Genomic DNA, 11,883 nt, shown 5'->3' with positions numbered 1-11,883 from the left:
ACATCCAGACGGGAAGGTGCGCGCGCAGCTGCTGAAGGCAACAATTTAGTATCAAGAATATAATAAAGTTATAAAATCAAAAATGATTAAATGTAGAACTGTATTAAGTATCCTGTAAGCCCAAAGACAAGAGAAGAAGAAAACTGAGATATATATATATATATATATATATATATCTCTCTCTCAGAGGAACGTGAGCATGTTTAAACTTCCCCCCACATCTTGTCATCCTGCTAGCCTTTAGTTCCCTTCATGAGGGGTTAAAACCTGTTCATGGTCTAAGCCTAATGGAGAGATTAACTCTAGGATTGATTACTGGTTGGTAAGGGATCACCTTCTGACATACTGTACGTTAAACTCATATTATCTGATCATTGATTAGATCTAACTCATATTATCTGATCATTGGGAAAAAAAGACAATATGAGAGTGATCTGTTACGGGAAATTAAAAAGAAACGTGTTAATGGAGTTACAAGTCTGGTTAGATGAGCTTTATAAGAGCCCAGGGGGCCTTTATGAGGTCAAGAGCTAAAAGAACTCCTCATATTTTAATAGTTTGGAAAAAATAGAAAGCAGCGAAACTCAATTACTAGTTCAATGATTAATGGGGTAGAAAGCAAAGATGTTAGAAGTATAGATAAGGAAGTGTTCTCATTTTACTCCAAGTTGTACTCCTCAAATTATTCTGGTCTAGAGGCTGATTATTTGTTTGATAAAATCAAGAATGCTATCCCATCATGGATGATCTCTTTAGAGATACAGGATGTGTGAGTCAGATCTGAGAATCAAGGAGTTGGATTCAGTTATTCTCAGGATGAAGTTGAACAATTCTCCGGGGACGGACGGGCTCACAACTAATTTCTATCAATTCTTTTGGAATGATGTGAGAAATGTACTATTTAAAGTGTTACGGGAGTGTATAGAGAAGAAAGAACTGATGTCATCTATGAAACAAGGTTTAATTACTCTGATTCCTAAATCTGGTAAAGACAGGAGAATCTTAGGTAATTTGAGACCAATTACACTGTGAAATACTGACTATAAGTTCCTCTCTGGAGGTGTTGCTACAAGGCTAAAGGGAGGTATGTCGTCCATCATTGGTGAGACACAATCAGGTTTCTGAAAGGAAGGTCAACTCACAACAACATAAGACTAGTTTTAGATTTACCTGAGTACAGCAACATTATTCATGATAGTGGGTTTATTCTATTCTTAGATTTTTACAAAGCGTTTGATTCTGTTGAACATCCCTTTATCTGCTCTATAATGAAATCAATAGTTAGCTCTAGGGCACCTGTCCCTGATTGGAGATGAAGAAGGAATTCATCAGGGTTGCAGCAGCTCTCCACTTTTATTCATTATGGTAGCAGAAATCTCCATTTGATCCAGAGTAGTTGTATTGAAGGGTTAGTTGTGAGTGACAGACAAATTACCATAAGTCAATTGGCTGACAACATAACTTTATTTCTAAAAAATTAAAATCTAATTCCCTTAGCCTTACAAACTATCAACCAGTTTTCAAGAGCTTCAGGCTTACAGCTGAATTTAGATAAATGTGACATTTTAGCATTACATGATTATCCCTTGCAGCCGCTATATAACATAAAGGTCAAGGAGCAAGTTAAATATTTGGGGATTGTTATTTCCAGGGATAAGACAATGTCTGAATGAATGTATGGAACAATATAGACAATTATATAGTGTAAATGAATCTTAAATAGGTGGCTGCAGAGAGATATCACAATCTTTGGGAGATTCTTATTATCCCAAATGGACAGCTTGTCCAGACTTATTTACTCGGCCTTCTCCTTACCCATCTCTACAGATATGATCACAGCCATAAACAAGCTTGGTTTTAATTTCATATGGAGGAACAAGTATCAGTACATAAGCAAAGTTAACATGGTTCAAAACTATGAAGATGGAGGTGTGAATGGGATTGATTTTGATATAATGAATGGTGGCTTTACATTGAAATGGTTAAAATCTTTTATTACAGTTTTTGCCCGGTGCTTGAACACTATAGACACATGCTTAAACCAAAGTAACACAACTTGAAGTTGTTGTTACTATACCTTAAACAAAGTGTAACCATACCTTAAACAAAAGCGCGGCTTTGCACTTTAGTTGCAATTCTGTAACACACTCGCTCCTAGACACTACACACTACTTCATACATAACACACTTAGTTCAAAAATGAACTCTCAGGGTACCATTGGGAAAACACATCTATTCAAAATACAACACACATTGGTTAATTGAAAAGACGTAGACACACACCTGAAAATACTCACTTACAAAACTGAACACCAATCAGCCAGCTACAAAAAGGCCTCAGTTAAGCCATTGTGAGATCTTTGCAAGCATGGAGGCAGGGAGAGCTAGAGGCAGAGGAAGAGGAAGACAGAGAGAGAGAGGAGGACGTGGTCGAAGAGGCCGACGCAAGGACCATTATTTCAGATGACATAAGAGCAACTTTGGTGGACCGTGTCATAAACCATGGCCTGACTATGAGGGAAGCTGGGCAGAGAGTCCATCCTAATCTAAGCCGTGTCACAGTTTCATCCATTATAAGGACATTCTGACTGGAAAACAGGTATGTCGTCAACTCTCTGCTCCACTCAGACTGTATCTAGTGTATTTACAGTACTGTACCATATCACGTTACTGTATCACATGTATTGTATTCCAGGGTGGCTAATACTCCTTTTCCAACAAAAGTGGTAGTTTTGTGAAACATACCATGATAACGTGTTGAGATGTTTCAGTACTGTGTATGGTAAATACAGTAAAGTTATACAGTACAGTATACACAGTACTGTAAAAAAGAAGCAAACAAGAACAATTTGTGGTTGCATTTTGGATGCATACAGAATGGCTAGACGACCTACTGGGGGTGGACGCTAACGCCTGTTCACCCAACAGCAGGAACTTGCCATAGTGAACCTAGTCATAGCAAACAATGCAATCCGTCCCCACCAGCTACAGCACACATACTTAGATAGGCAAGTATTCAACAACATCAATCGAGTAAGCATTACAACTATCAGACGCATCTTGGTAAAGCACAACATGACCATGAAGCAATTGTACAGGGTCCCATCTGAGAGGAACAGTGTCAGGGTCAAAGAACTTCGACATGAATATGTACCGGTAAGTGTTTCAGTCCTTTACATTGACAATAAAGAATGGGTGCAGTCCAGTAACAGATGACTATGTACCACTGGATTAGTACCACATAGATACATTCAGAAAGCTACACAGGTACCTGTGTGGTGGGGTGGGTCGGTTCTGTATGTGTAGTAGTGTAGGTGTGTGCTTTGAGTAAAGCCATCCACAATATGTATTTTTTGTTACAGAGAATCTTGGAAGTGGATGGAGCTGCCCAGCTGCATGAATGTATTTACAGTGACGAGGCTGGATTCAACCTTAGCAAAAACAGACGACAAGGACGTAATATAATTGGCCAAAGGGCAATTGTGCACGTCCCTGTAGAGCGCGGGGGAAATATCACATTGTGTGCTGCCATAAGTCTTCGAGGGCTACTGCACCATCATGCCAAACCGGGTCCCTATAATGTGCAACACATAATCACATTTCTAGATGCACTTCATGATGCAGTTATACAGGATGGACCAGAGCAGCCCAGGTTTGTTGTTGTCTGGGATAACGTTAGTTTCCATCGGGCTGCTCTGGTCCAGAACTGGTTCACCAACCATGATCAATTTGAAGTTGTGTACTTGCCCCCTTACTCGCCATTTCTAAATCCTATAGAGGAATTATTTTCCGCTTGGAGATGGCGCGTATATGACCGCCAACCACATGCCCGTATGCCTCTTCTGCAGGGAAAGGAACAGGCCTGCGCAGACATTGAGGTGAGGTCAATCCAGGGATGGACTCGGCACACGAGGGGATATTTCCCCCGATGCTTAGCGAGAGAAGACATTGCTTGTGATGTTGATGAGATCCTGTGGCCCGACCCCAACAGACGGCAGGATCCATAAGCCCACTTGCGCACAATTGTGTTTTTCTGTGTTTACAGTAGTGTATCGTTTGTTTTAGTTTTGATTTAACTGAATTTACTGTACTGTAAAATGTACTACTGTAATGTAATGATTTTGAATTCAGTATTTCATTGTTTGGTTGTTGTGAAACCATGCCCTCTGTGGAACTGAATCAAAACACTGAAAACAAGAGACTGCAGCTTTTATATAAAGTAGACTAGTGTGTTGCTGCTGATCTGAAAGTGTATTCATATGATGCAAGTGGGGATCATCTTGTCATCAGAGTGACATTTTGACAAAGGATTGTTAGGTTTTGATAGCAGAGTTTCAGTTTGACATAGCGGTGAATGGTTTATTTCCCAGTGTTGTGTCTTATTTGCTTGTGTGTAGAGTTTTGACACAATGAGCCAAGTTTTGCAAAACGTGTTCAAGCAATGGGCAAAAACTGTAATAACAGTCTTTTTGGTTTATTGTCCCCAATTTAATATTTTCAAAAATCCTGGGAATAGACTTTCTCCTGCGATGTGATTTTGAATGCAATTCATTACCAGTCAAGTTAATCTACAAACATAATTTTACACCCCATAATACTCCAGTTTGGAATAATAGCTCCATATTGATAAGCAGAAACTCTGTGTACATGGAGGAATGGAAATCCAAGGGAATCTGGGCAATAGCTCATTTTTAGACTCTTGTTACAGCACGAGGAGTTTAGTGAGAAATATCAACTTCAATGCAATGTCAAGCGTTCTGATAGATGGCTGAAAGCTGTACCAGCGTTATGATAGATGGCTGAAAGCTGTACCAGCGTTCTGATGGATGGCTGAAAACTGTACCAGCGTTCTGATAGATGGCTGAAAGCTGTACCAGCGTTCTGATAGATGGCTGAAAGCTGTACCAGCGTTCTGATGGATGGCTGAAAGCTGTACCAGCGTTATGATGAATGGCTGAAAGCTGTACCAGCGTTATGATGGATGGCTGAAAGCTGTACCAGCGTTATGATGGATGGCTGAAAGCTGTACCAGCGTTATGATAGATGGTTGAAAGCTGTACCAGCGTTATGATGGATGGCTGAAAGCTGTACCAGAGTTATGATAGATGGTTGAAAGCTGTACCAGCGTTATGATAGATGGCTGAAAGGGTTAATATACCCAACAAACACATTTTTAAGACTGAGATTCAATTTTGATATTAATAACTGTGTTTTTTGTGAAAAGGAAATTGAGAATCTAGAACATGAATTTTTTCTGTGTGAGTCGGTGCAATCTTTCTGGAGAGATCTGCAGAGCTGGTTACAGCGTGTGTGTGTGTGTGTGTGTGTGTGTGTGTGTGTGTGTGTGTGTGTGTGTGTGTGTGTGTGTGTGTGTGTGTGTGTGTGTGTGTGTGTGTGTGTGTGTGTGTGTGTGTGTGTGTGTGTGTGTGTGTGTGTGTGTGTGTGTGTGTGTGTGTGTGTGTGTGTGTGTGTCTGTGTGTGTGTATGTGTGTGTGTGTGTAAATATTCCTGAAATATGATATTATAGTTTATTTCTCCTCTTCCCAACCGATCAGTTTATTATCTGAGGAAGGACTCCATGTCCCAGAGTTCCCTGCGCCTCTGTGGTCCAGGCTGGACCTGTGAGAGGTGGGAGGGTTCAGTCAGCATCCTGATGGAGACACACAGAGACAGAAACACAGACACAGACACAGACACAGATAGAGAGACAGAAACACACAGACAGACACAGAGAGACAGACAGACAGACAGACAGATCTAACGATACAGGGAGACGGATCTAACGGAAGATATCGGAGTCATTCTCTGCAGCCTGTCTGCGGCTGTTATTGGACCGTTTGAGGGTTAGGTGGAGCCTGGAGTGGACCGTGTGTTTCCCCCGGTGTGGTCCTTTGTCTCGCGCAGCTGTGCCGGTGTGTGCGGGAGATGGTGGACGCGGCAGAGTGCGGGGTTTGCGGGGTGAAGGTGATGTGTCGCTTCCGGCCGCTGAACGACGCGGAGCGGAGCCGCGGAGACAAAGACACCCCCAAATTTAACGGAGAGGACACGGTGGTGGTGGCGGTGAGTCGGGAGGGGGGGGTGTTTGTGTGCGTGCGTGTGTGTGCGTGTGGTGTGTGTGTGTGTGTGTGTGTGTGTGTGTGTGTGAGTGTGTGTTTGAGTGTGAGTGTGAGTGTGTGTGTGTGTGTGTGTGTGTGTGTGTGTGTGTGTGTGTGTGTGTGTGTGTGTGTGTGTGTGTGTGTGTGTGTGTGTGTGTTCATCTCACCGGCACACCCTCCTTCTGTCTGTCTGAAAGCGGAAACTGAAACTGCGGTTTCATGTTTCATCTTCTGAAATAGAAATTAAATCAATAAATGATTATTTTCATCATCTGTTCCATCAATAAGAAATCAGTTAATTGATCCAAACATCTTATTAACCGAAATAACTCTCAAATCCAACAAATATCTGCTCCCAAAATTACAGAGCAGCTGCCTGGCAACACATTCACACACCTTAAGATTAATGTGCGTTGTCCTTTTATTAAGTTAATTAAGAAAATCAGCACAACAGTTGGAGACATGCCGAGGCAATAATACTCTGTTATACTGCTCTATTTACATGGAGTTTTTATATATATGTACATTATAAAAGTCCTGATTATTTACATGGAGTCTGGTGGGTTTGGTGATGGTGATTTCGGGGCTGTTTCATGTTAAACTAAAAGGATCTTCCTCTTTAACTAAAAGGTCTATCTCTGTAGGGATCCATCCCATAATGTTGTCAGACACTTAGAATAATAATCTGAGTCTGTCAGCAGCAACAACAGACCTTTTAGTGACGCTAACTGCTGCTGAACATTAGTCCTGTAGGGTAACATTACAGCTTGTTACTAACTGCTGCTGAACATTAGTCCTGTAGGGTAACATTACAGCTTGTTACTAACTGCTGCTGAACATTAGTCCTGTAGGGTAACATTACAGCTTGGTTCTGGTTTAATCCTGGACCAGTTTTAGAGATTCTTGTTCTCATCAGACACTCAGACACACAAACATGGAGACAGAGAGTCCAGGATAACAAAGCATCCCTTTCAAACATGAATATAATGAGGCCGATTTAAAATATAATGCGGAGAGTTCAGTCTGTTTTAATGAGACGTCATTCAAACAGATGTTTGTTTCTACTTCCTGTTTAAGGGTTGATTTAGAACAAACTCATCTGTGGATGTTCAGTATGAAAAGCTTCCAACAAACAGAGAATAACGATGGACATTAGATATGCTGCCGTGTGATTGGCTGACGCAGCGTCTGAGTTCAGTAGAGAGAGCGGGGGATGGACCTGCTGCAAAGCCTTATGGGAAATATTCTGTCAGATCAATAAAGACGTTTCCCTCTGATGGTCAACACAAACATTTATCTTCATGTCAAGATCTACGTTGTGACATCACGTTTAATTACATTTAAATGTTTCTATTTTTATCTAAATAAATCATCTATAAATAAAAAGTTTGAACATTATCTGGACTAAGACAGACTTGGAGTTTCTGACCGTCTCAGGCTGCATGTCCTGGAAATGAAAAAGCATTTTGGCACTTTCAGTTGTTCAGAAACAGAAGTCCACACTGGTCTTCTGTTGGTAACACTTTGACAGATAGAAATCACAAAGTGCTTTACATAAAACATCTAGATGATACATATTTAAACACAGTGACATCCCAGTTATATACATACAGTTAGTTTAAAGAGGTCTAACAGAAACAGCATACTGAAAGGGAGGATGCAGAGCTGCAGTCTGCATGCCTGAGCAGTAATCATCGTGTGTGTGTCTGTATGTGCGTGTGTCTGTGTGTGTGTGTGTGTGTGTGTGTGTGTGTGTGTGTGTGTGTGTGTGTGTGTGTGTGTGTGTGTGTGTGTGTGTGTGTGTGTCTGTGTGTGTGTGTGTCTGTGTGTGTGTAGTAATCATCTTTCCTTCCTCTGATTGGTTCGGTCTTCTCCCAGTGGGATGCAGTTACCATGACGACTGACATTTTATTAAAACCCAGACAGACAGACATATTCTCATGGTTTCCTCCCAAGGAAACAGATGATCTCGTGTTGGACTCGAGGTTCCTGTAAAGTGTCTGCTTGTGATGACGTTTCACGGAACATGGTGGCTGATGTTGGTTAACGGTTAACGATGCTTAACGATGCTTAATGATGCTATCAAGAAACCTCTACGTAGAAAAATACTTTAGTCTGTAATTAAAGATCACAGCAAATATTTGTTTGTAAAGCAGAAACACGTTTTCTTTCTGTAAATCATATGAAGACTTGTTGGAAAAGCTGCTCTGAGTGATTCATACATTAATAATGAACAATAATTGTCTGTATTGTTTGTGTTTTGGGATGTATAATCTCCTGACGTTTCAGACATTACAGACAGAAATGAGAAGAAACGGAATATTTTTGTTTTTTGGACTGTTTAAAGATACATCCAGACATTTGAAGACAGTAATATTCAGAGCGATGATGAAAACAGTAATTATTCTTCCTCTGACATTTGAATGTTCAGTGAGTGGTGCTCTGAATCTGAATGTGCTGATAAAACCTCCAAACTGTGCTCAGATCAGTTAAATGTCAGCAGATACTGAGAACAGGAAACTGCTGACTCGTCTCAGCAGTCAGGAAACACAGCGCTCCGTCATGTTTCTTCATTAGTACCCAAAAGGAAATGTGTTATTATTATTATTATTATTATTATTATAAGTACCCAAAGGGAAATGTGTTGAGCAGAATCTAAGGAACCAAACAACCAAACAAGTTCATCACAACCTGATGAATTCATAAAACATCACGACAAACTCTCAAACAGACCTCGCTGCAGATAGTCTGATCAGATAATCTGATCTCTGCAGATAGTCTGATCAGATTGTCTGATCACTGCAGATAGTCTGATCTCTGCAGATAGTCTGATCAGATAGTCTGATCTCTGCAGATAGTCTGATCAGATAGTCTGATCTCTGCAGATAGTCTGATCAGACAGTCTGATCACTGTAGCGCTTGGTTTGACCATCTGGAGCCTCAGAACAGACTGACTATGTTTAGAGTCAGTGTGAAGCCAACACTGTGCAAAGAATTAAAGGTTGTCATCTCGGACCGACTCACATGGACGGATAATACCACGGCAGTAGTAAAGAAGGCACAACAGCGCCTGGATTTCCTCAGACTTCTTAAAACAAAACGACCTGTGTGAGAAGCTATTGGGGCTCTTCTACCGTTCATCCATAGAGAGCATCCTGGTGGACTGTGTGACTGTGTGGTACGCTGGATGCTCTGTAGCAGACAAAACACAAATACAGAGAGTGATCAACACAGCACAGAAGATCATTGGTTGTCCTCTTCCTTCACTAGAGGACATTGCCAACTTAAGACTGCTCTCAAAAGCCCCCAAAGACTGTTCTCACCCTGGTCACCCACTGTTTGAACTCCTGGCCTCAGGGAGACGTTACAGATGTCTGAAAACAAGGACTCGTAGATTTAGGAATAGCTTCTTTCCCAAAGCAATAACAGTCTTAAATTATAAAGCAGAACTTCTTAAACTTTTTTTTAATGATGCAGTTTTCACAGTTACTCAGCACTTTATCACATTAGGATATTTATTATCCACTTAGTGTGAGAGTGGGCAAGTTGTGTTCTTATGTTTTTGTGTTATGGTTAGGATGTGTTTGTAGGAAAGACGAGAGAGGGTTTGTATGAATGATGGGTGAGATGTATTCGGTATGTGTGTGTGTGTGTGTGTGTGTGTGTGTGTGTGCAATGAATGTGTCGCAAGATGAGTTTTAGTTTTACAAATATACTGTATGTTTTATAATGATGCATCTTACTAGAGTGGCTCTACAATCTCATTGTACGTAAATGCAATGACAATAAAGGCATTCCTTCATTCATTCTTTCATTCATTCGATCCCTGCAGACATGTGTCCATGTGTCCTGCATGACACTGAACCCTGAACTCGCTCGGGAGAAAAGCCTCAGCTAAATGAAATGTAAAAATGCTTTTTGTGGAGGTTCAGTCGAGACTCAGCTGTTGTTTAAAATTATTTTAACAGTTTTCTACGGATTCCTAAAGTCTGAACTTGTCAGACAGAGAGGACCAACCTTCAAGCTTTTTAAAGGAGAACACTGTTTGTTAAAGGGTTAACACAGAGGCTTTTGTTTTGACGGTGTGTTTCCTGTGTTCCAGGGGAAGCCGTATGTGTTCGACCGAGTCCTCCCTCCCAACACCGAACAAGTTCAGGTGTACGACACCTGCGCCAGACAGATTGTCAAAGGTCAGTTCCACTCATTATAATATATATATATTCAACTGTTTTTATCATAAAGTCAGAAGGAAACAGGGAGAAGCAGCATTCAGTTTCTATGCTTCACATTTCTGGAACTAACTCTAGAAACTGCTGGTCGCTCTCACTGCTTTCAAATCTAGAACTTTCTTTTATTACATTATTTCTTACACTGCGCTGTAACTGTGTTATATTATTCTATTATTTTCTATTTATTGAATCTTTTCAACTGTTATAATTGCTTTAATGTTTTGTGTAAGCTCTTTGAAAAGCCTTGTTGTTGAAATGTGCTGTATATAATAGTAATAATAATAATAATAATAATAATAATAATAATAATAATAATAATAATCATGATAACAACAACACAGACAAATGAAAAGCATAAATAACAGTACTTGTGTTTATCAGTCTTTAAAAATAGTGTGTCTGTGTGTGTGTGTGCGTGTGTCTGTCTATGTGTGTGTATGTGTGTTTGCATGCGTGCGTGTGTATGTGTGTGTATGTGTGTGTGCATACGTTCATGCGTGTGTGTGTGTTTGCATGCGTGCGTGCGTGTGTGTGTGTCTCAGATGTGTTGGGCGGATATAACGGGACGATCTTTGCTTACGGTCAGACGTCTTCAGGAAAGACTCACACCATGGAGGTCAGTCCGGTTTTATTTTTCACTCGCCTGTTATTAAAATACTTCACCAGAACATGCTGTAGTACTGGTGACAAACCTCTTCCACCAGTGCATTAGTGAGCATTTATTTAGTAAAGGTGAATTTTATAACAGTGACAAGTTTACAGTCAGTGAATCTGATGATTAATATTAAAACACCGGAATATTCCATGTAGTCTCCAGCTCTATCTCCACAGAGCTGTGCAGTAATGTCTGGCTGCACCACAGATGCATTCTGGGAGAGGAGAAAGAAACTCTCTGGGTTGTTTGCATTTCTGTAAACCAATCACAACGGTCGTGGGCGGGGCTAAGCTCCAGATGCAGCGACGGTGGCTCTGCTAAATAGTCTCAGGAAGGAACTGGTTCTGGTGGAACATTTACACCCCGCTAAAGAAAACTCCTCATCCAATATTAATGAAGTTAACTGTTGACACAACACAGTAACGTGAATATTTAAATGAGCTGATACATGGTGAAACCTCATTGGCTCTTACCAGTGTATCTCCGTGTGTAGAATCGGCCCCAAAACCTCCCAGTTAGAGAGGAAATGGGTTAGGGTTGGTTGGTTGAAAATACTTCAATGTGTCTGTGATGTAACCTGCAGAGTTCTGATAAACTTCTGTGTTGATGTTTTTAATGCTTTAATGTTGAAATGATGTTTAATGTCTGCAGGGGAATCTGCATGACCCCCGTCTGATGGGAATCATCCCTCGGATCTCCAGAGATATCTTCGACCACATCTACTCCATGGACGAGAACCTCGAGTTTCACATCAAGGTGATGATGTCATCTTTACACTCATGACATCATTACTCAAATCAGCAGGAAACCACAAAAGATCTTTCAGTTTTTATATGTTTTGTAATTTTATTACTTTTTATTCTGCGATTTACTTCAAACTTTGTCCATTGCTTTGTCCTGCAGT

At 40.7% G+C, this 11,883-nt stretch overlaps 1 protein-coding gene across 1 annotated transcript; it reads left to right on the top strand.

Annotated features, from left to right (window-relative positions):
* Positions 1-5,659: 5,659 nt before the first annotated feature.
* Positions 5,660-11,735, top strand: LOC144513776 (kinesin heavy chain-like; the record flags this gene model as incomplete). The annotated part of the gene is made up of 4 exons (XM_078244960.1): positions 5,660-6,060; positions 10,198-10,285; positions 10,867-10,940; positions 11,631-11,735. Coding segments are annotated over exons 1-4 (402 nt in total), but the record flags the coding sequence as incomplete, so codon positions are not given.
* Positions 11,736-11,883: the final 148 nt, after the last annotated feature.

Source organism: Sander vitreus, unplaced genomic scaffold (genome assembly GCF_031162955.1).
Source record: "Sander vitreus isolate 19-12246 unplaced genomic scaffold, sanVit1 ctg346_0, whole genome shotgun sequence".
NCBI classification, from domain to species: domain Eukaryota; kingdom Metazoa; phylum Chordata; class Actinopteri; order Perciformes; family Percidae; genus Sander; species Sander vitreus.
This window is presented reverse-complemented; position numbering and strand designations above follow the sequence as displayed.